Here is a 24,854-nt window from a genome sequence, read left to right as displayed (position 1 = left end):
AGCAAAAGGATTGAAAGGGACAGAATTGGTCCTCTGGAAGATCGGAATGGTAATCCATGTGTGGAGCCAAAAGAGATGGGGGAGACTTTAAGTGTTTTTTGCATCTGTATTTACTGAGGAAACAAACACAGTCTATAGAAGTGAGGCAAAGTGGCTTCAACTTCCTGGTCCCCATATAGATTACAGAGGATGAGGTGTTTACTCTCCTGAGGCAGTTTGGGGTGGATAAATCCCCAGAGCCCGACAAGATGTTCCCTTAGACCCAGAGCGAGGCAAGTGCAGAAACCCTAGTGACAGGTAAGGTACAGGAGGATTTGAGAATGGCAAATACTGTTCCGCTCTTTAAGAAAGCCTCTAAACATTATAGGTCGGTGAGCCTGACATCAGTAATGGCAAGTTATTGGAAGGTATTCTGAGGAGACTGCGCCTGTCTGTTAATGGAGTAACTGCAATTTTGTGCTGCTCGTAGTTTCATTTCTCTCCCCCTGGTTTAAACTTCAAATTTAAAATTCTTAATTGCTGATTCTTGAGGAGGAACAATATGTCTATGTCTACGAGGAGTGGGAAGGACTTGTCTGAACCTAGTGATAAAGGTAACGGGACGGGAAAGGAAAGATGTCAAAGGAGAGATCTGATGAAATGCCACCATGGGCTGAAGATATGGTCTGGACACTGAATTCAATTAAAGATCAGAATGGATCAATTAAAGATCAACTGGAAAAGAATAGTAATGAAATGAAGTCATTTCTGGGAAAACTTAAAGACTTCGAAACTCAAGTTGTTACACACGAAGAGGAATTGAAGATAACTAAGCAAAAATTGTCGAAGCTACAACTCGTTGTAGGCCTGGAAACTAGATCTCGCCAGAGAAATGTACGAATTGTTGGACTCCAAGAAGGAGTTGAAGATGGAGATTTAACTGCTTACTTTGGTAAGCTTTTTCATACTTTATTTCCTACTATATTATCAAAGCTGCCTACTATAGAAAGAGCACACAGAGCTTTTGCATCGAAATTTAAAGATGCAAATAGACCAAGGTCTGTTTTGGTCTGTTTTCATCATTTTAAAATTAAAGATCAAATAATGTGACAGGCAAGAAAACAGAGCTTTTAGATTTATGGAATCCGAGCTCTGTTTTTATGATGATTATCCTAGGGAGGTAATGTCATAGTCATAGTCATACTTTATTGATCCCGGGGGAAATTGGTTTTTGTTACAGTTGCACCATAAATAATTAAATAGTAATAAAACCATGAATAGTTAAATAGTAATATGTAAATTATGCCAGGAAATAAGTCCAGGACCAGCCTATTGGCTCAGGGTGTCTGACCCTCCAAGGGAAGAGTTGTAAAGTTTGATGGCCACAGGCAGGAATGACTTCCTATGACGCTCTGTGTTGCATCTCGGTGGAATGAGTCTCTGGCTGAATGTACTCCTGTGCCCACCCAGTACATTATGTAATGGATGGGAGATATTGTCCAAGATGGCATGCAACTTGGACAGCAACCTCTTTTCAGATACCACCGTCAGAGAGTCCAGTTCCATCCCCAGAACATCACTGGCCTTACGAATGAGTTTGTTGATTCTGTTGGTGTCTGCTACCCTCAGCCTGCTGCCCCAGCACACAACAGCAAACATGATCGCACTGGCCACCACAGACTCGTAGAACATCCTCAGCATCGTCCGGCAGATGTTAAAGGACCTCAGTCTCCTCAGGAAATAGAGATGGCTCTGACCCTTCTTGTGGACAGCCTCAGTGTTCTTTGACCAGTCCAGTTTATTGTCAATTCGTATCCCCAGGTATTTGTAATCCTCCACCATGTCCACACTGACCCTCTGGATGGAAACAGGGGTCACCGGTACCTTAGCTCTCCTCAGGTCTACCACCAGCTCCTTAGTCTTTTTCACATTAAGCTGCAGATAATTCTGCTCACACCATGTGACAAAGTTTCCTACCGTAGCCCTGTACTCAGCCTCATCTCCCTTGCTGATGCATCCAACTATGGCAGAGTCATCCGAAAACTTCTGAAGATGACAAGACTCTGTGCAGTAGTTGAAGTCGGAGGTGTAAATGGTGAAGAGAAAGGGAGACAAGGCAGTCCCCTGTGGAGCCCCAGTGCTGCTGAACAGTCTGTCGGACACACAGTGTTGCAAGCACATGTACTGTGGTCTGCCAGTCAGGTAATCAAGAATCCATGATACCAGGGAAGCATCCATCTGTATCGCTGTCAGCTTCTTCCCCAGCAGAGCAGGGTGGATGGTGTTGAATGCACTGGAGAAGTCAAAAAACATGACCCTGACAGTGCTCGCTGGCTTGTCCAGGTGGGCGTAGACACGGTTCAGCAGGTAGACGATGGCATCGTCAACTCCTAGTTGGGGCTGGTAGGCGAACTGGAGGGGATCTAAGTGTGGCCTGACCATAGGCCGGAGCAGCTCCAGAACAAGTCTCTCCAGGGTCTTCATGATGAGGGAGGTCAATGCCACCAGTCTGTAGTCATTGAGGCCGTGGGGGCATAGCATCTTCGGCACAGGGACGAGGCAGGATGTTTTCCACAGTACAGGAACCCTCCGGAGCCTCAGGCTCAGGTTGAATACATGGCGAAGTACTCCACATAGCTGAAGGGCACAGGCTTTGAGCACCCTGGTACTGACACCATCCGGTCCTGCAGCCTTGCTTGGGTTGAGACGTTTCAGCTGTCTTCTCACCTGTTCAGCTGTGAAGCCCACCGTGGTGGTTTCGTGTGGGGAAGGGGTATAGTCATGAGAGCAGGGTGGGGGACTGTGAGGAGGGGTAGGAGGGGAGAGTGGAATAAGTGTTGGTTGGGGGCCGACAACAAATGGCTCATGTGGGGGATGGGCAGGGGCCACAATGTCAAGTCTGTTAAAGAACAGGTTAAGTTCATTGGCCCTGTCCACACTGCCTTCAGCTCCTCTGTTGCTAGTTTGCCGGAACCCAGTGATGGTCCTCATTCCACTCCAGACCTCTCTCATGTTGTTCTGCTGGAGTTTCCACTCAAGTTTCCTCCTGTACCTGTCTTTAGCCTCCCTGATCCTGGCTTTCAGGTCCCTCTGTATTGCCCTCAGCTCCTCTCTATTTCCATCTCTAAACCCCCTCTTTTTAGCGTTCAGGATGTCGTAATGGAACAAAGATCAGGATTTGCTCTGGTAATGAAACAGGCATATGATAAGAAACTGTTTCCTTCCTTGCATTACCCAACAAGAATTAAAGTTTTTCCTTCTAACTCTCCTCCTCGTACATTTTTTGATCCAAAAGCTGCACTGGAGTTCGTTCAAACTATACCTGCCGCTGTTACCAAATGAATTGTCTGAAATTGGTTATTTGTATATTCTTGGCATTTCGGAAAGAAGATTTATGAAGGTGACTTGGCAGGGAATGGGACAAATGGATTTCCCACTTCATTTGGCAAGGAAAGAAACCTAGAATTCGATATAACACCTTACAGTTAGGGAAGGAAGGAGGAGGTATGGTTCTTCCTTGCCTGAGAAATTATTTTTATGCCTCACAGATAACCCCTCTATTATATTGGTGTAATAGGGAATATAAGGCTAGATGGAAGGAAATAGAATTTGGATTAGTTGACAGTTTTCCTCTACAGGCCTCAATAGCTGACAAAGGATTGATGGCCCAATTGAAAAAATTTAAAAACAGTTGGATAAATCTTACATTAAAAGTATGGCAGAAGGTGATTAATTCGTGTGGAATTAATAACATGTTAAAACTCTTCAGATGGTGTGCATATGATACCGAGTTCCTTCCCAACAGAGGAAATAAAAGATTTAAATCATGGATAAAGAAAGGTCTTACAACCTACCTCTCATTTATAGATAAAAGAGTATTACAAAGTTTCCAAATCCTGCAGGACAAACATGGCCTAGAACACAATGACTTTTTTAGGTACCTTCAAGTACGAAACTATGTTAACCAGAGTTGTAGATATACAGACCTATCAACAGTAGAATTAGAATTTTTCAAGATCCTGAATTCGGCTTGCAGTTCAATACCTAGTAAATCAGTTTCTCAATTATATAATGCACTCTCCCATGCTAAAAATGTAAACACATTGTATATTAAAGAGAAGTGGGAGAAAGAAGCAGGTTTGGTACTTTCAGAGGAGGCTTGGGGGAAAATATGCAGCTTTCAGTGGTCCTCAACTAATTCTTTGACGTGGAGAGAACATTGTTGGAAAAATATTATAAGATACTTCAAGACCCCATATCAGGAAAAATATAGAGATACAAACGTGACGTGTTGGAGAAGGTGCGGCTCCAAGGAGGCAAATCATTTTCATATTTTCTGGGATTGCCCTAAATTAAGTATATATTGGGAAAGTATTCATAGAACATTAGTTAAGGTACTTAGGTCCCAGATACCTCTGAACTTTGAGACTCTCTATTTGGGGCATGTATTGTTTCTTGAACAGAATATAAAGTTGCTGCAGGCCCTCTTAGCGGCAAGTAAGAAATCAATCACTAGAAAGTGGCTAAATCCAATACCACCTACATTAGAAGATTGGCACAAAATTATCTTGGAAATATTTTAAATGGAAAAGTTGACTTAATCCTTGAGAATTCAAAAATAAAAATGTTATCAAATCTGGAATAAATGGATTGAATATATAACCCCAATGCCAGCAGACTTTAAATGACTCTCCTAATGATTTATGCTGCTCTTCTCATCAACACAGTAATATTGCTAACGTAAGCACCTCTAGTCTAAATGTTCACTGTTTTTGTTTTCTTTTGGAAAATAGAGAATTAACATAAGTAAAGGAAAAGATTTGGAAAAGGGATAAAAAATGCTAAAATTAAGTAAATAAGTACATAGGGATTGGATAATTATGTCTGGGGGCAGGAGCAAGCATGAACAAGTTAGGATATAAACACCTACAATGGTTGTTACATAGGCTTACATACAACATTTTGGACCAGAAGAAACGGTCCAGAAGAGATTTATGGAAACTATTGTTACTATGTTTCTTAACAACTAATACCATTACTTAGCCTAATAGATTAGAATTACCACTGTACATAATTATCTATTTAAGTGTCTAATTTCCTTTTATATCATCTCAATGTGTACTTAAGAATGTATAAATAATTATAGTTTTATACATATAAAAAATGGAAAAGGTTATAAGTGTGGAAAAAGTACATGATACTTGTGAATTCCTTATCCAAATAAAAATAAAATTTAAAAAAAGGTGACTTGGATATTTTAATTGGGCGACTAATGAAAGAAGATAAGGAGAGTCATTCGTTATTGCATATTGTTTTTTTTAAAGAAGATTTATGGTTCAAGTATGACTGTTTAAATGGTTACTCAGAGATTTGACTGAGAAAAAGAAGATAAAGGGACTTGTCCCTTTAACCTAATATTTGGTTTCATGTCTTTTTTTTTGTTTCTTTCTGAATTAATTAATCAGTAGATTTTCCTACTAATGGGGCTTTTTTATATATCTAGGGGGGTTTATTTACTTATGTTATTATTAATTGGTATTTTTGGAAATTTAGTATGGTTTAACATGCTATTAATTTTTCCTGCTTTATTATAGCGTCTTATAATTGAATTTGAAGTTTTTTTTGGAGACATAATATTAAACCCAAAAAAAATGGCGCTGGTTTTTCTCTTTAAGAGATAACATTGTTATGCTGGAATGTAAACACACTCCTTTGCTGAGACTTTATTGTTCCTTTCACAAGGTCAGTCGGTTTTTTTTAACTGGGGGGAGGGAGAGATAATCCTTTTTAAAAATGTTTCTCCTGAACAGACAGGGCAGTCCCTGGCTTTGTATTCTATCTAGTTTGCTCTCCTTTTCGGGCTTTTGGGAGGGGGAGGGGTTAGAGTCAGGAATCTTTTTCCCCATTGGGTGGTTCTGGAGCATGCGTGTTTTTTATGTGGTTGTATTCTTCATCGCCGCCATTTTTGATCATCCTGTATTCGCATGTGTAAAGTAGAATAAAATTATAATATGGTATTTAAACGGATTAATCTAATAAGTAGGAATGTACATGGTTGGACTCATCCTATCAAACGAAAATAGACTTTTAAAGTTAGTAACCGATTCCAACCTGATATAATTTTTGCTCAAGAGACACATACCAGGGCGGGAGATTAAAATAGATTTTTTGGATGGTGGAAAGGTTGCAGTTCCACTCCACTTCTCAGAGTAGGACTAAAAGCATGTCCATCTTTATTAAATCTAATATATTTACTCGAGGATATTGAGTCAGATTCTAATGGTAGATTTTTAATTGTTAAAGCAGTGATCTGTAACAGAAAAGTTGTTTTGGTTAAATGTATGGTCTTAATTTAGATTATCCTTCATTTTTTAAAAAGGTATTTGCCTTACTGCCTGAATTAAATGAATATATGTTGATAATGGGTGGGGATTTTAGCTGTTGTTTAAATCCTTTGATGGATAAGAGCTTAACCCAACAGCAACTTCCAAATCATTCTGCGTCACTTATCAACTCCTTTTTGACTGATTTTGGATTGATTGAATTACGGAGGTATCTACACCCTGATAACAGACAAGTCTTAGTTAGGAGAAAATTAGAAGTCGAACCTTTGAACCTATGTTTGATTTTGAGAAAAGATGGGGTTCATTTGAGTTAATTGTGGATTCTCCATGATCTAATTATAAATTTTTTGATACTTTTTTTTGCTGGTGGTTTGACGTTTATCTTTAGAAGTTTTATGTATGACGCATGGTTCTGGGGTTGAACACCTAATGGGATTTTTCTTTTTTCCCACTTTTCTTGCTTAGTAGAGTTTTTTTCATCACAAAATTTTTTCAATCTTGATATAATGTTTATTTTTCTTGAGACATTGTAAGTGTTGTTTACTTCGATGTACTCATGTTTACTTTGAAAAAAGATCATAAAAAGATTTGAAAAGAAAGTAAGGTATTCTGAGGGACAGGATATATGAGTATTTGGATAGGCAGGGACAAATGAGGGATAGTCTGCATGGCTTTGTGTATGATAGGTCATGTCTAACCAATCTTATAGAGTTCTTCGAGGAGGTTACCAGGAAAGTTGATGAAGGCAAGGCAGTGGATATTGTCTACATGGACTTTAGCAAGGCCTTTGATAAGGTCTCACATGGGAAGTTGGTCAGGAAAGTTCAGTTGCTTGGCATTCAAGATGAGGTCGTAAATTAGATTAGACATTGGCTTTGTGGGAGAAGTCAGAGAGTGGTAGCAGATGGCTGTCTCTCTGATTGAAGGCCTGTGGCTAGTGGTGTGCTGCAGGGATCAGTGCTGAGTCCATTGTTGTTTGTCCTCTATACCAATGATCTGGATGATAATATGGTTAACTGGATCAGCAGATTTGTGGATGACACCAAGACTGGGGGTGTAGTGGACGGCGAGGAGGACTATTAGAGCTTGCAGCAAGATCTGGACCAGCTGGAAAATGGGCTGAAAAATAATAGATGGAATTTAATGCAGACAAGTGTGAGGCGTTGCACTTTGGTAGGACCAACCAGTGTAGACATACACAGTGAAAAGTAGGGCAGTGATGAGTGTGGTAGAACAAATGGGATCTGGAAATACAGGTCCATAAATCATTGAAAAGTGGTGTCAAAGGTAGATAGTTAAAGAAAACTTTTGGCACAATGGCCTTCGTAAATTAAGGTTTTAAGTACTGGAATTGGGATGTTATGTTGAAGTTGTATGAGATGTTAGTGAGGCCTGATTTGGAGTACTATGTGCAGTTTTGGTCACCTACCTACTGGAAAGATGTAAATTTTCTCTGTACTCTTTCAACTTTATTTACAAGGATGTTGCCGGAATTGGAGGACCTGACTGTAAGGAAAGATTGAATAAGTTTGGACTTTACACCTTGGGATGTAGATGACTGGGGGGAGATTTAATGAAGGTATACCAAATTAGAGGTATAGACAGGGTAAATGCAGGCAAGCTTTTTCCATAGAAGTTGTGTGGGACTACAACTAGAGGCCATGGGTTTAGGGTGAAAGGTGAGATGTTTAAGGGGAACATGAGGGAAAACCTCTTCACTCAGAGTGTGAAACAAGCTGACAGTGCACGTGGGGCATGTGAGCTCGATAGGAACTTGGATGGGAGAGTTACGGACGTCTATGGTCTGGGTGCAGGTTAATGGGACTAGGCAGTTTAAATGGTTTGGCACAGAAAGATGTGTTTCTGTGCTGCACATGTCTATGACTCTGACATTCACCACCATTTGGCTAAAGAAATTCCCCCTCTGTTCTAAAGGGACATCCTGCTATTCTGAGGCTGTGCCCTCTGGTCCTAGACTCCCCCACTAATGGAAATATCCCATCTACATCCACTCACTCACTTTGAATCACGGGTCAGGAGTTCCTAGGAGTCAGCAGGGACAAGCACTTTTTCAAGAAGGTCTGCTAAGCTCTTGCTGCGGTAGGACTCGGAATGGAATGTCTGTTTGGAGAGTCTTGTATCACGCAATGCAAGGAACAGAATGATCACCATTGGGGCCTCGGTGCTAGGGATCTCTAACCAAATAAAAGAGTGATCAGTGAGAGACTGCGAATCCCTAAAATGCAGAGGGTCAGGATAATCAAGTGCATGATTCACCAAAAGACGCATTGGCAAGTACAAGAAGTAACAAAATGTTATTGCTTAGCTCTGGGGAAATGAATCCAAAAGTAGGAAGGTAATATCAGAGGTTAGATGTGACATATGGATACATGGCATTAGGTGGGATTACATCTGTGTGCAATATCTGCCTCCTTATTTAGGGAAGGATGTTAATGTGATGGAAGCAGTTCAGAAAAGGTGACTGAACTAATACTTTGAATGGACAGGTAATCTTGTGAGGTAAGGTTGGAAAAACTAGGTCCGTATCCTCAAATGACATCTATAAATTTGCTGACAATACAACTATTGGTGGCTGAGTTTCAGGTGGTGACCAGGGGGCGTACAAGAGTGAGGGATATGGAGACCAGGGGGCGTACAGGAATGAGGGATATGGTGACCAGGGGGCGTACAGGAATGAGGGATATGGTGACCAGGGGGCGTACAGGAGTGAGGGATATGGAGACCAGAGGGCGTACAGGAATGAGGGATATGGTGACCAGGGGGCGTACAAGAGTGAGGGATATGGAGACCAGGGGGCGTACAGGAATGAGGGATATGGTGACCAGGGGGCGTACAGGAATGAGGTATATGGTGACCAGGGGGCGTACAGGAGTGAGGGATATGGTGACCAGGGGGCGTACAGGAATGAGGTATATGGTGACCAGGGGGCGTACAGGAGTGAGGGATATGGAGACCAGAGGGCGTACAGGAATGAGGGATATGGAGACCAGAGGGCGTACAAGAGTGAGGGATATGGTGACCAGGGGGCGTACAGGAGTGAGGGATATGGTGACCAGGGGGCGTACAAGAGTGAGGGATATGGAGACCAGGGGGCGTACAAGAGTGAGGGATATGGTGACCAGGGGGCGTACAGGAACGAGGTATATGGTGACCAGAGAGCGTACAGGAGTGAGGGATATGGTGACCAGAGAGCGTACAGGAATGAGGGATATTGTGACCAGAGAGCGTACAAGAGTGAGGGATATGGAGACCAGGGGGCGTACAAGAGTGAGGGATATGGTGACCAGGGGGCGTACAAGACTGAGGGATATGGAGACCAGGGGGCGTACAGGAGTGAGGGATATGGTGACCAGGGGGCGTACAAGAATGAGGGATATGGTGACCAGGGGGCGTACAGGAATGAGGGATATGGTGACCAGGGGGCGTACAGGAGTGAGGGATATGGAGACCAGGGGGCGTACAGGAATGAGGGATATGGAGACCAGGGGGCGTACAGGAATGAGGGATATGGTGACCAGGGGGCGTACAGGAATGAGGGGATATGGTGACCAGGGGGCGTACAGGAACGAGGGATATGGTGACCAGGGGGCGTACAGGAATGAGGGATATGGTGACCAGGGGGCGTACAGGAATGAGGGATATGGTGACCAGGGGGCGTACAGGAATGAGCGATATGGTGACCAGGGGGCGTACAGGATTGAGGGATATGGTGACCAGGGGGCGTACAGGATTGAGGGATATGGTGACCAGGGGGCGTACAGGAATGAGGTATATGGTGACCAGGGGGCGTACAGGAATGAGGTATATGGTGACCAGGGGGCGTACAGGAATGAGGTATATGGTGACCAGAGGGCGTACAGGAATGAGGGATATAGTGACCAGGGGGCGTACAGGAACGACGGATATGGTGATTGGGGGCGTAAAGGAACGAGGTATATGGTGACCAGGGGGCGTACAGGAACGAGGTATATGGTGACCAGGGGGCGTACAGGAACGAGGGATATGGTGACCAGGGGGCGTACAGGAACGAGGGATATGGTGACCAGGGGGCGTACAGGAACGAGGGATATGGTGACCAGGGGGCGTACAGGAATGAGGGATATGGTGACCAGGGGGCGTACAGGAATGAGCGATATGGTGACCAGGGGGCGTACAGGATTGAGGGATATGGTGACCAGGGGGCGTACAGGATTGAGGGATATGGTGACCAGGGGGCGTACAGGAATGAGGTATATGGTGACCAGGGGGCGTACAGGAATGAGGTATATGGTGACCAGGGGGCGTACAGGAATGAGGTATATGGTGACCAGGGGGCGTACAGGAGTGAGGTATGGTGACTATAGGGCATACAGGTATATGGCGACCAGAGGGCGTACAGGAATAAGGTATATGGTGACCAGAGGGTGTACAGGAATGAGGTATATGGTGACCAGAGGGCATACAGGAATGAGGGATATGGTGACTTAGGGTGTACAGGAGTGAGGTATATTGTCACCAGAGGGCGTACAGGAGTGAGGTATATGGTGACCAGAGGGCGTACAGGAATGAGGGATATGCTGACCAGAGGGCGTACAGGAATGAGGGGATATGGTGACCAGAGGGCGTACAGGAATGAGGGATATGGCGACCAGAGGGCATACAGGAATGAGGTATATGGCGACCAGAGGGCGTACAGGAGTGAGGGATATGGCGACCAGAGGGCGTACAGGAATGAGGGATATGGCGACCAGAGGGCGTACAGGAATGAGGGATATGGTGACCAGAGGGCGTACAGGAGTGAGGGATATGGTGACCAGAGGGCGTACAGGAGTGAGGGATATGGTGACCAGAGGGCGTACAGGAATGAGGTATATGGTGACCAGAGGGCATACATTAATGAGGGTTATGGTGAGCAGAGGGCGTACAGGAGTGAGGGATATGGTGACTTAGGGCGTACAGGAATGAGGTATATGGTGACCAGAGGGCGTAGAGGAGTGAGGGATATGGTCACCAGAGGGCGTACAGGAATGAGAGATATGATGACCAGAGGGCGTACAGGAATATGGTGACCAGAGGGCATACAGGAGTGAGGGATATGGTGACCAGAGGGTGTACAGGAGTGAGGGATATGGTGACCAGGGGGCGTACAGGAATGAGGTATATGGTGACCAGAGGGCATACATTAATGAGGGTTATGGTGAGCAGAGGGCGTACAGGAGTGAGGGATATGGTGACTTAGGGCGTACAGGAATGAGGTATATGGTGACCAGAGGGCGTAGAGGAGTGAGGGATATGGTCACCAGAGGGCGTACAGGAATGAGAGATATGATGACCAGAGGGCGTACAGGAATATGGTGACCAGAGGGCATACAGGAGTGAGGGATATGGTGACCAGAGGGTGTACAGGAGTGAGGGATATGGTGACCAGGGGGCGTACAGGAATGAGGTATATGGTGACCAGAGGGCGTACAGGAGTGAGGGATATGGTGACCAGAGGGCGTACAGGAGTGAGGTATATGGTGACCAGAAGGCATACAGGAGTGAGGTATATGGTGACCAGAGCGCGTACAGGAGTGAGGGATATAGTGACCAGAGGGCGTACAGTAGTGAGGGATATGGTGACCAGAGGGCGTACAGGAGTGAGGTATATGGTGACCAGAGCGCGTACAGGAGTGAGGGATATAGTGACCAGAGGGCGTACAGTAGTGAGGTATATGGTGACCAGAGGGCGTACAGTAGTGAGGTATATGGTGACCAGAGGGCGTAGAGGAGTGAGGTATATCATCTAGCTGGATGGTGTCGCAGCAACAACCTTGCACTCAATGTCAGTAAGATCAAAGATCTGATTGTGGACTTCAGAAAGGATAAGATGAGGGAACACACACCAGTTTTTATAGAGGGATCAGAAGGGGAAAGAGTGAGCAATTTCCTGGGTGTCAGTACTATCTCTGAGGATCTATCCTGGGCCTAACAAAAGGATGCAGAGTAACATAGAAAACCTACAGCACAATACAGGCCCTTCAGCCCACAATGCTGTGCCAAACATTGGAAATTACCTCAGGTTACCCATAGCCCTGTATTTTTCTAAGCTCCATGTACCTATCCAGGAGTCTCTTAAAGACCCTATTGTATCTGCCTCCACCACCGTTGCTGGCAGCCCATTCCGCGCACTCACCACTCTCTGTATTTTAAAAAAAAAACAAACAAACCTACCCCTTACATCTCCTCTGTACTTACTTCCAAGCACCATAAAACTGAGCCCTCTGGTGCTAGCCATTTCAGCCCTGGGAAGAACCCTCTGACTATCCACACGATCAATGCCTCTCATCTTGTACACCCCTATCAGATCACTTCTCATCCTCCGCAGTTATAAAAAACAGACAACAGTGGCTATATTTCATTCGGAGTTTGAGGAGATTTGGTATCCACTCACAGATGTACCGCGGAGAGCATTTTAACTAGCTGCATCACTGTCTGATACCGAAGGGGGTGCAGGGGGGGACTACTGCACAGTATCTAAATAAGCTACAGAGATTTGTAAACTTAGTCAGCTTCATCGTGAGCACCAACCTCCATAGTATCCAGGACATCTTCAAGCAGAGATGCCTCAAAAAGGCAGTGTCCATCATTTAGGACCCCCATCACCCAGGACATACCGTGTTCTCAATGCTACCATCAGGGAGGAGGCACACACTCGACGGTTCAGGAACAGCTTCTTCCCCTCTGTGATTCGATTTCTGAATGGACATTGAACCATGAGCACTACCTCACTACTTTTTAAAAAATAAGTATGTTTGTGCTACTTATTTAACCTAACTGTTATAAACATACAGACATTTACTGTAATTCATGTTTTTCTCTATTATTATGTATTGAATTGTACTGCTGCTGCAAAGAAATCAAATTTCATGACATATGCTAGTGATATTAAACCTGACTCCGAATGAGAGTCAGCTTGATTCAGACATCTAAGTTTTGAGGGTTCATGTGAAGAGAATGTTCCTTTTTTGTCGGAGAATCGCAAACTAGGGGTCATTGTCTGAAACAATGGGGGCCGCCACATAAAAATAGAGGACTGTGAGTCTTTTGAAATCTGTTCCTGAAAGCCAGAATTAGAGTCTTTGCAATGTGTTAAAATGCAGAAAGTAAATACAAATAGTAAGGGGGTGAAAGGTTACTATGGGTTAACAAATGCAGAGTTGAAGTTATGAACAGGCCATTTATGATACTCATAAATAATAGTGTACTCTTGCTCCTAATATGTGAGCTGGCCTGGGACAGGACTCTGATTTTGATTTTCCAGACTTGACAGTGAATTTGGAGAAATATGCAGGAACAAACATTGATGGCAGCTCTGTGAATAGACTATATCTTGGATGCAGTCAGAGAAGCAGGATCACTCCTGCCTGAGAGACAATGTGTTTTGTTTTACTGGTTTGATCTTTAAACAGACTTTTCCTCAATTAACCAAAGACTGTGCCAGCATTGCAAATTGCATTGCTGATGTTTAGTTTCATAGACAAGTGGCACCTATGGTCATGGGAATTTCTCTATAGTTTGCAGCATGTCACCATGAACTTTATTCTTGGGTGACCATGTAGTATAATGATGAAAAGCTCCTCTGTAAAACGAGGCAACAATAGCGCCATGATTACAATAGCTGATGTGATATAGGACAAATGGTGGAGGATATATTTCAGAGATTGTCAGGTTGAGGGAGATTACAGACAGAGGGAGGAACAATGCTATGGAGAGATTTGAATTAAAGGTAAGAATTTATAAGTTGTGGGGTTGCCTAGTAAGAGCCTGGAGGTCATTCCAGAAACAAGTGCAATATTATTTTATTACTTGCTAATTTAGTTAACTGAATTTGTTACTTAAATTTAAGTCACATAATAACCACTGAATCCACAGGAAGGATGACCATCAATATACAGCTGTGCATGACAGTAAAAACCTGGTCATCTGGACCTTTTACAACAATATATATTTATTTGCTGTCTTTAAAGGAGTAGCAATCCAGGCTATAATTTATCTCGATACAATCATTCCAACGCATAACATGGTGATCTTCCTTGTTGTACCCTCTAAAAACAAAGTTTTTTTAAAAAAGATTGCTAATGATCTGCTTTTCGCTCCTTTGCAGAGACAGGGTTCCAGATTGTAACTACTCACTGCTTAAAGTGAAAATTTAAAACGAAGCTGCAGATAATGGAAATAAAGCATAGAAACATAGAAATCTACAGCACATTACAGGCCCTTCGGCCCACAATGTTGTGCTGACCGTGTGACCTACTCTAGAAGCTGCCTAGAATTTCCCTACCGCATAGCCCTCTATTTTTTGAAGCTCCATGTACCTATCTAAGAGGCTCTTAAAAGACATTGAAATCTGAAATAAGAAGAGCGCTGTAACATTGAACAGATCAGTTAGCATCTGTAGAAATAGAAATAGAGTTTTGATGAAGGGTTTTCAACCTGCAATGTTAGCCTGTCAGCTATGTGTGTGCTGGAGTAATCCAAAATCAAGGTTGCTGTACCTTGGCAGCCCTAACCTCACCCTCACTTTGCCTTTGCTCTATTTTGTGCCCCTCAATATTCTCCAAGATTTAAAACTAACTTGTTATCTCTCTTCCCCAGTTCCGGCAAAGGGTCTCCAACCTGAAACAACTCTTCCCACAGATACTGCCCGACCTGCTGAGTGTTGTCAGCATTTTCTGTTGTTGCACGCTGTTTAGCAAGCACCATAAATCTGTGTCCTTCAGTTTCCCTGACCCTTCCAGCAATAGGGAAGATAACAAAACAGTTCAGATGGTTTGAACTACTGCTTATTTCTGTCTTCATCATTATAAACAGAGACACCAGACCCGCTGATCAATACAGCGTCTGCAAAACGTTGGATGGAAATGCTCTTTCAGCCAGCAGTGGGCGTCAGTGATCCCACTACAGCCAGAGAGCTGATACATCCTGACAATCTGCTTCAGAGAATTTTCCCCATTTTAGTCCCTGGAAGTCCCTGCTTTCTTGCCGTGCCTTTCACTTGCACTTCATGGCTGCATAGTTAAGGTCAGAAATCTAGCAAGTCCGGCGCGTTGGCTTCAATTTTCTCTGTGATAAAAAAGGAGATTGTGCCAAGGAAGCAGAAGATGGTGAGGATGAGCAGCTGTAGCGACAACACCAGGTAGTTACTGTATCCAAAAGCCACCGCGGCAGAAACAGACTGAAAGTCAAAGAAACACAGTCACAACACTGAGGACAGTGGTTACATTTAGGCCAAGCACATCTCGGAGCTAACGACACATCCACTAAAGTGTATCTATTTATCGAGACACAATGCAGAATAGGCCCTCCCAGCCCTTCGAGCCGTGCTCCCCAGCAATCCCCCGATTTAATTCTAGCCCAGTCACAGGACAGTTTACAATGCCCAATTAATCTACCAACCTTTGGACTCTGGGAGGAAAATCCACACGGTCACAGGGAGAACATACAAACTCCTTAAAGGCAGTGGTGGGAATTGAACCCAGCTCGTTGGTACTGTAAAGTGCTGTGCTAGCCACGGCACTACTGTGCTGCCCTAAGGGTAGGATATCCAGATATAACACTGCCAAATCATCATCCAAACAGAAAATCCTCCAACGAGGCATAAACCTTACAAATGCAATTCACCCTTAAAATCATAAACCCACTCTGGCACGAAGCTGAAAATGGCTTCTTTCTGATATGTCACTGAAATATTCTAAATAATAACAGATCATATCCAGGCACAGCAGGAAGATATCAACCTAGGGAGCAGTTACTGGACATGACTCATAGTCGAGTGTGGTAGGGATCATAACTTGTACTGCGTTTGATGGGAACATAGAGTACAACTGTACAACACACTGGTGAGATTGCAGTTGGAGTACGTAATACTGGTTGCCGTGCTCTAGGAAGGACGTGAATCCGCCAGAGAGGACAAAGCTAGATTGACGTGGATGTTGGCAGGACTGTTAGAATTTAAGGAGAAACTACAGTAGATACGCTGGAGATAAGTTTTCCCTGAAGCATAGGAGGCTGTGAAGTGATCTCACGCGGTTTATAAAGTCTTGAGGGACAGAGGTAAGGTGGATAGTCACAGGTCTTTTCCCAGGGCAGGGGAGGTGAAAGCTAGAGGGGATAGGTTTAAGAAAGAGGAGAAAGATTTAAAGGGGATCTGAGGGGCAAGTTTTTAAACACAGGATGGTGGGTATATTGAATGAGTTGCCAGAGGAATTAGGAGGGAGGTACAGCTACAAAATTTAAAATACATTTGAACAAGTTCATGGGTAGGAAATATCTGGAGGGATATTGGCCAAAAGCAAGCAAGTGGGACTCACTGAGGTAGGCACCTTGGTTGGCATGGACAAGTTTGGCTAAAGGGCCTTGTTTCTCTACTCTGTAGTTCTGTGACACTATGGTACCAATAGTGGCACAGCGTAGTATGTGTGATAGCTCAGTGACAAATGTTCGAGCATTGTGAGCTGTACCTTTGTTCAGTGTTCTGACCAACGGAGAATTGATAGCGATCATACTGAGATACACTGTCTTCCGTAGTTCAGTGTGATTCCTCGCTTAGCTCAGAGCGTCTTGTCTTGTTGCTCTGCGTGGCCCCTTTTTAAGCTCTGAAATGTCTCCTCGCTGTGGGGAGTCTCCCAGCTCAGCCCAGTGTGCTACACATCGGTGTGACATCTATTAAAACTCAGAGTCCTGCATACTTTAGCTGAGTGATTTAAAAAAAATCACCCGTGTGCAATGTAATATTACCATGTAGGGCCGGCTGGTGGCTCAATGGCATCGGTGCCGGACTCAGGAGCAGAGGTTCCTGGGTTCGAAACCAGTCAGGTCCGCTCCCGAGTACGCTTTCCATCTATGCCAGGTTGAGTGTCGAGATCGCAACTCGACCTTGTAAAATACAGGGAAAATACTGCAAAAAATGTCTATGTGAGGAGTGGCGGCCACACAGTCTCTCTCCCTCTCACTCCGTGCCTTGTAATGAAAAAGACATCATCATGGACGCATGCACGCACACGCAGACACACACGCACAGACTCACACACGCAGGCACACGTCAAAAAAAGTAATATTATCATGTAATAGTTCACTTTGATATGAACATAGAAATTTACAGCACATTACAGGCCCTTCGGCCCACAATGTTGTGCTGACCATGTAACCTACTCTAGAAGCTGCCTAGAATTTCCCTAGTGCATAGCCCTATATTTTTCTAAGTTCCATGTACCTATCTAAGAGGCTCTTAAAAGACCTCATTGTATCCGCTTCCATCACTACCGCCAGCAGTGCATTCCATGCACACACAACTCTGTGTGAAAAACTTACCCCTGACATCCCCCTGGTACCTATTTCCAAGCACCTTAAAATTATACCCCCTCCTGTTAGCCATTTCAGACCTGGGAAAAAGCCTCTCATCATCTTATACACCTCTATCAGGTCATCCTTCATCCTCTGTCACTCCAAGGAGAAAAGGCCAAGTACACTCAACCTATTCTCATAAGGTACTCCCTCCAATCCAGGCAACATTCTTGTAAATTTCCTCTGCACTCTCTCTATAGTATCCACATCCTTCCTGTAGTGAGGTGACCAGAACTGAACATAGTTCTCCAATGGGGTCTGACCAAGCTCTTATATAGCTGTAACATTGCCTCACGGATCTTGAACTCAATCCCATGGTTGATGAAGGCCAACACATCATACGCCTTCTTAACAACACTGTCAACCTGCACAGCAGCTTTGAGTGTCCTTTCAACACGGACCCCAAGATCTCTCAGATCTTCCACAATGCCTAGAGTCTTACCATTTATATTATATTCTGTCTTCAAACTGGACCTACCAAAATGAACAACTTCAGACTTATTTGGGTTGAAGTCCATCTGCCACTTCTCAGCCCAGTTCTGCATCCTATCAATGTCCTGCTATAACCTCTGACAACCCTCCAGACTATCCACGACAACTCCAACCTTTGTATCATCAGCAGACTTACTAACCAACCCTTCTACTTCTTCATCCAAGTCATTTATAAAAATCACAAAGAGGAAGGGTCCCAGAACAGATCCCTGTGGAACACCACTGGTCACCGACCTCCATACAGAATGTGAACCATCTACAACCACCCTTCGTCTTCTGTGGTCAAGCCAATTCTGGATCCACAAAGCAAGGTCTCCTTGGATCCTATGCCTCCTTACTTTCTGAATGAGCCTGGCATGGGGAACCTTATCAAATGCCTTCTGAAATTCATATACACTACATCCACTGCTCTACCTTCATTAATGTATTTTGTTACTTCCTCAAAGAATTCAATCAGGCTCGTAAGGCACGACCTGCCCTTGACAAAGCCATGCTGACTATCCCTAATCAGATTATGTGTCTCCAAGTGCTCATAAATTGTGCCTTTCAGGATCTTCTCCAACAACTTGCCCACCACTGAAGTCAGACTCACTGCTCTATAATGTCCTAGGTTATCTCTACTCCCTTTCTTGAACAAGTGAACAACATTTGCAACCCTCTAATCCTTTGGTACTTCTCCCATCCCTATGGATGATGCAAAGGTCATCGAAAGAGGCTCAGCAATCTCCTCCTTCGCCTCCCACAGTAGCCTGGGGTATATTTCATCCAGTCCCAGTGACTTATATAACTTAATGCTTTTCAAAAGCTCCAGCACATCCTCTTTCTTAATGTCTATTTGCGCAAGCATTTCAGTCCACTGTAAGTCATCCCTACAATTGCCAAGGTCTTTTTCCCTGGTGAATACAGAAGCAAAATATTCATTAAGTACCTCCGCTACCTCCCCATCTCCATGTACACATTTCCACTATCGCACCTGATTGGTCCTATTCTCACACAGCTCATCCTCTTGTTCTTCACATACTTGTAGAATGCCTTGGCGTTTTCCTTAATCCTGCTCACCAAGGCCTTCTCATGGCCCCTTCTGGCTCTCGTAATTCCATCCTTAAACACCTTCCTAGCAAACTTCATAATTTTCTAGAGCTCTAACAATACCTAGTTTCTTGAACCTTTGGGAAGCTTTTCTTTTCTTCTTGACTAGATTTTCTACATACTTTGGTTCTTTAACCCTACCATCCTTTCCCTGTCTCAGTGAAACATACCTATGCAGAGCTCCATTCAAATGTTTCCTGAACATTTGCCACATTTCTGCCATGCATTTCCCCAAGAACATCTGGTCCCAATTTATGCTCCCAAGTTCCGGCCTAATAGCATGATATTTTCCCCTATCCCTATTAAATGTTTTCCCAAATTGTCTGCTCCTATTCCTCTCCAGCACTATGGTGAAGGAGAGAGAGTTGTGGTCACTACCTTCAAAATGCTCTCCCACTGAGAGATCTGACACCTGACCAGGTTCATTTCTCAATACCAGATCAAGTACAGCTTCTCTTCTAGTTGGCTTATCTACATATTGTGTCAGGAAACCTTCCTGACCACACCTAACCAACTCTACCCCGTCTAAACCCCTCGCGCTAAGGAAATGCTAATCAATATTAGGAAGGTTAAAATCTCCCATCACAACAACGCTATTATTATTGAACTGTTCCAGAATCTGCCTCCCTATCTGCTCCTTGATATCCTTGTTACTATTGGGGGGTCTATAAAAACCCCCCAGTAGAGTTATTGCCTCTTTCCTCTTTCTGACTTCCACCCACGCTGACTCAGTAGACAATCCCTCCATGACTTCCTCCTCTTCTGCAGTTGCTACTCTATCTCTAATTAGCAATGCCACGTCCCACCTCTTTTGCCTCCCTCTCTGTTCTTTTTGAAACATCTAAAGCCTGACACACTCAGCAGCCATTCCTGCTCCTGAGACATCCAAGTCTCTGTAATGGCTACAACGTCACAATTCCACGTATTGATCCACGCTCTAAGTTCATCCACCTTGTTTACAATACACCTTGCATTAAAATGAACACATCTCAAACCATCAGGCTGAGTGCATCTTTGCTCTATCATCTGCCTATCCTTCTTCACAAACTCTCTACAAGCTGTCTACTTGTGCTCCAACCGTCCCATCCTCTGCCTCTTCGCTTCAGTTCCCACCGCCCTGGAAATCTAATTTAAACCCTCCCCCATAGCAATAGCAAACCTCCCCACAGATATGCATCTCAGCTTGGTGTGATAGAAATCATGACTCAGCATGAATGTGACTCACACATTGACAAGTCGTGGGTCAGGCCTGCACCTCCCAATCTCTATCCAGATAACAGGAATCACCTGCCACTTGTTCCTGACGCATCACCTGCAGCCTATTTAAACCCCGTTCACCCAACGCATCAGCCAACCCTTACCAGTTGCTCCTCGCCTGGTTGCCTGTGGTGTTTAATACCTGTTTTCTCCTGTTTTGTGGCCCCTCATGGCTTATTATTTTGCAGTTTATTATTAAAGTTATCGCTCACTGCTAAATCATTGCTGCTGTTTTGTCTTTCGGTCAATCCTCCTCTACATCTCCTGGCACAGTGTGTGCCAGATGCTGTAGCAGCATTGTTGTTAGCATCATGCACCAATGAGGATGAAGCCAGTAACTGTATACTCACAGATTATATCTCCACTCACTCTACCTGTATAAATTTGAAGATGCCAAAAGCAGGCCCACTCTCCTCGGAGTACAGGATACCAATGATGCTGTAGAGCTGAGTGTTAAAGCAGCTGTCACCCAGGCCTAGCAGGAAGCTGATCACTAATGCCACGGCGGGACTGTGAAAACAACAACATTTCCCTCCGATGAAAGATAATCAGACCTGAAGTACTAATTCAACTTCCCTACTCACAGGCCAGCTGACCTGCAGAGTATTTCTAGAATTTTTTATAACACAAGAGGTGCTGGAGGAACTCATATGGAAGGAAAAAGAGATTCAACACTTTATCTCCATAGATGCCGCCCGACATGTTAAATTCCTCCAGCACCTTTCGAATTGCTCCAGATTGCAGCATCTGCTGTCTTGTGTTTCTCTTTTTATAAACACAGGCCTGTTTACTGACACTGTCCAGCTCATTCTCTGTGATAGCCACGCTAGGCTGTATCCTTGACCCACTACACTGGTCTGATTACGTGACTTCTGCCCTCGGCCTCTTCACAATGGACCGTACTCTCAGCTACAAACCGGATAAGCACCCAGGCCCTGGAATAATTGCAGATTTTCTTTAATGAACGATATTGGTGAACAAGGTAGCATTTTTTTTTAAACAGAGGGATTTGTGATCAACTTGTAGTGGACATCTAGCCCAGTAAGGGAATTAGCCCCCGTTCGCTCCGGTTGCAGTTCTCACCAGTCTGACCACCTCACAACTGATTCTCTTAACCCTGCCACCATTCCACACCCCATAACAAATTGCCACGCCTATGCATCAGAAAGATGCCATTTGGAGTTTAATCCAGGTCCCAGAGTAAAATTCCATTCCCCAACTAATTTTCCCTGTAGACTGTTCTAACCCCATTCTCACCAGCTGCCTCCAGATTCTATCATCAGAGGCCATTTACAGTGGCCAATTGTCCGACAAGCCAGCACGTTTTTGGGATGTGGGAGGAAAAAGGAGCACCTGGGGGAACCCGTACACAGGGAGAATGTGCGAACTCCACAGAGACAGCACTGGAGGTCAGCTTTGAACCCGGCTCACGGGAGCTGTAAGGAGCAGCTCTGCAATTTGTTTCTTTCTTTATTAATCTTCTTATTGATTTAAAAGGAACATAAATACAATCAAGAGGAGAATTATCTCAAATATATATATCAGTAACAATACAAACTGAGATTAACATAGACATTGTCAAAATCATACATATTGTTAAGCTAGTATAAAATATTTAATAAAAAAATGCAAACAGCAATTCTCCTCTTATCAGTTCATGAAGAGGAAAGAAAAAACATTGAGTTTTAAATGGAGAGAAAAAAAAACATGACATTATATAAAAAAAAGAAACAAAAAAAAAGGGACTGGGCAGTCCACTTTGAGGATACGACCAAAAAAAAAAGAAAGACTTTGATCAAATCTAAAACTTCAAAAAAAAAATTGGAAGAGTAATAAATTGAATTAAATGAAAATATTGGATAAAAGGTCACCAGATTTGCTCAAATTTAAAGGATGCATCAAATGTCCGACTTCTTACTTACTCTAAACTTAAACAGGACATAACGGAGGAGAGCCGCAGCTCTGCTATTTGTGTCATTGCTCTGCCCACAGCACTGCCCCACCAAACCTCCGCTCCTCTCCACTGAACATTGAGACAAACCTTGGTCTACGTCACCAGGCAAGATGAATCTTGAGGCATTATTGTGCAATTGAATGGTTAAAAATTGGGCACGGTGTACAGAGTTGGGAAGAGGCGCTGGGGAAGGATGACCCTCACCATGACCAAAGGTTCATAACGGTGACTTACCTGGGAAACAGGTATGGCTTGTCGTGACTGCTGTCGGCACTGGTGATTGGAGCGTCATCTGGCATCATGAGGAAAATTAGGTAGAATCCCAAGAGATGCACGATGACTCCCAGTAAGATGGCAGAGGTGCGTCGGAAATGGTTATTGAAGCAGAGCAACCCAAAAATCCCACCCCCTGCGAATGAGAGAAGCACAGGATTCAGATTCCCGGGCTGTGCCTCCCAGTCACCCACTGGCCAGAGCTCCAAATGTGCCAGTGCATCAGGTTTCCCATTTAACGCCACCTACACCAGCTCCAAAACAACACTTCAAAAACCAGCAGGATGTCAAATCCCATAGCACCATCTTCTTTCCAGCTGGAGATGGCATAGCAAGGAAGGCAGCTTCTAGAACTTAGCTGTGAGCACCTGGACACCCACTGATTCGTTCAAACCCTGCCAGATAAAGTCCCTCCACAAGCCCCCATAAACTGATAGAGACATGGGCGTGGAATCAACCAAGCCACCCAGCTCACCATGGCCACGCTCAGCTACTCTAATCTTATTTTTCCTTTTGCATTATTCTCCTGCCACCTGCCAACATGGAGGCAATTTACAGTGGTCATTTAACCTACAAGCTGGCAAGGAATCTACCGCCAGAAGGTTTGGGAGTTAGGGCAGCAGTTCACTGTTCTCCAGCCAGTAAACCCCTACCCCTGCTGTGGAAGTAGGAGGCTTACAAGGGAGTATGCAGCACCTTAACACTGTTATATAGGAATAAAAGGAGCCCTTTCAGGGCAGCAAGGTTTTGAAAGGTCTCCTTTCAGATCAGCAAGGGGGCAATTCGGTACTCATCAATCAATAGCAATTTGTATATTTCTATGGGGAGGAGGTTCAAGGCTGTACTAATCCCTGTTTTCTAAGAGTGGCAGGTTCTAATTAATACCCTTTTTGGCCCCAACACACCTTCCTCTGAGAGATACGTCACACACACCTTCTTCTAAAAGACATCTCGAACACACCTTTCTCTGACAGGCACCTTACATCCATGACAGTGTTTGTTATGGAATGTGCCTCAGGAAGATTCTGGTCAGCAGCTGTTGCCAATGTTCATTGAATCTTATAGATATCTTCACACTTACCAAGAATCTCTCCAATGCCAATAAATATCCCTGAAAGTCCAATGAGGCCCTTAGCTTGTGTTCCAAACTCTCTGGTAGCTCCTATACATGTCCCATACACTCCGCTGTAGAAAGTCAACATCAGACCTGGAACAATAAGCCCCAAAACAAGAGTTACACACCAATTGTCCAAACAAAGGGCTTCTAAGGCTGGCCCTCCCCAACTTTGAATTTTTCTGTTCCTGAGGAATGTTTGTAAGCAGAGCAATTTGTAAGTTACTTAAGTAAAATTATAAGCCAGTGCATAGTTAAACAAGGTGTGTAACTCAAACATTCCGATTTCTCTGCAAGATGCAATGATTTTGGCTCAGAGTTCGCACCCAGAAAGGATGTCTGCAGCCTTGTAGCAGCCAACAACTCCACCCACCAGTCACCCAAACACTCATGTGTATGTACATAAGTTGGGTATACTGGGGAGGACCTGTAGACACAAAGTAACACTCCCTCTACTACATTTCATTACACATTTCCAGTGTGGCGATAAGGTCCGTCACCGAGACTTTAAGGAAATTGGTAAGAACATTGCAGGTATCTTTTCTGTAATGTCCCAAGTTCTCTCAGTTCAGGAAAAATTTATTTTGCAAAATTACATCACACAGCAATTTTGAGGAACATATAGAGTGAGAAATGACACCAGACAGTAAAACATCTATCATCAAGAAATTTCTAGCATATTTAGAGAGACTGAAGATCCTTTAAATTTGCATTTGATCAGCGAGGTCCAGTTTGGAATTGTGAAGGGAGGCTGTGCCTCAGGCACTGCCTAAATTGCATGATAAATTTGGAAAAAAAGTGAGACTGTGTTGTAGTCATTATAGACTAACTTGTAGAAGAAAGTTATTTATTTTATTAACTGTTTCTGGATGACAGAATAATTGGGTTAAACTACTTAAGCATTTATATACCATTTTATAGGCATCCATTAGTCTCGTGAGACCATGGATTTGCACCTTGGAAGGTT

The 24,854-nt window shown here is 43.9% G+C and overlaps 3 protein-coding genes across 7 annotated transcripts in view; 2 read left to right on the top strand and 1 right to left on the bottom strand.

Annotated features, from left to right (window-relative positions):
- ubfd1 (ubiquitin family domain containing 1) overlaps window positions 1-24,854 on the top strand; it is a 166,149-nt gene that overhangs the window by 65,279 nt on the left and 76,016 nt on the right. The gene's annotated exons all lie outside the window — the stretch shown is intronic.
- On the top strand, window positions 542-10,681 carry LOC134352264 (filaggrin-2-like). The gene is made up of 3 exons (XM_063059555.1): window positions 542-593; window positions 8,928-9,888; window positions 10,270-10,681. The coding sequence occupies exons 1-3, from the start codon at window positions 542-544 to the stop codon at window positions 10,679-10,681; spliced, it is 1,425 nt and encodes a 474-aa protein (XP_062915625.1).
- LOC134351876 (UNC93-like protein MFSD11) overlaps window positions 14,318-24,854 on the bottom strand; it is a 71,688-nt gene continuing 61,151 nt past the window's right edge. For all 4 annotated transcript variants that reach the window (XM_063058723.1, XM_063058724.1, XM_063058721.1 and 1 more), the window contains exons 10-13: window positions 23,855-23,980; window positions 22,735-22,909; window positions 20,921-21,056; window positions 14,318-15,540 (exon numbers count right to left, since the gene is read on the bottom strand). In XM_063058723.1, coding sequence (XP_062914793.1) covers window positions 15,388-15,540; window positions 20,921-21,056; window positions 22,735-22,909; window positions 23,855-23,980 — 590 coding nt within the window. In that variant the 3' untranslated portion in view covers window positions 14,318-15,387. The remainder of the gene's footprint in view (window positions 15,541-20,920; window positions 21,057-22,734; window positions 22,910-23,854; window positions 23,981-24,854) is intronic.

The sequence above is a fragment of the Mobula hypostoma genome, chromosome 9 (genome assembly GCF_963921235.1).
Source record: "Mobula hypostoma chromosome 9, sMobHyp1.1, whole genome shotgun sequence".
Taxonomy (NCBI): Eukaryota; Metazoa; Chordata; class Chondrichthyes; order Myliobatiformes; family Myliobatidae; genus Mobula; species Mobula hypostoma.
Note: the sequence above shows the minus strand (reverse complement) of the source record. Positions and strands in the feature narration are given on the sequence as shown.

What these genes read in the sequence shown, in the direction of transcription:
- LOC134352264 (XM_063059555.1), top strand. Translation starts at nt 542, where the DNA reads ATGTCTATGTCTACGAGGAGTGGGAAGGACTTGTCTGAACCTAGTGAT. An exon ending in GTCTGAACCTAGTGATAAAG is followed by an intron (nt 594 to 8,927) that starts GTAACGGGACGG and finishes GCTGAGTTTCAG; the next exon opens with GTGGTGACCAGGGGGCGTAC. An exon ending in TACAGGAATGAGGGGATATG is followed by an intron (nt 9,889 to 10,269) that starts GTGACCAGGGGG and finishes GGGGGCGTAAAG; the next exon opens with GAACGAGGTATATGGTGACC.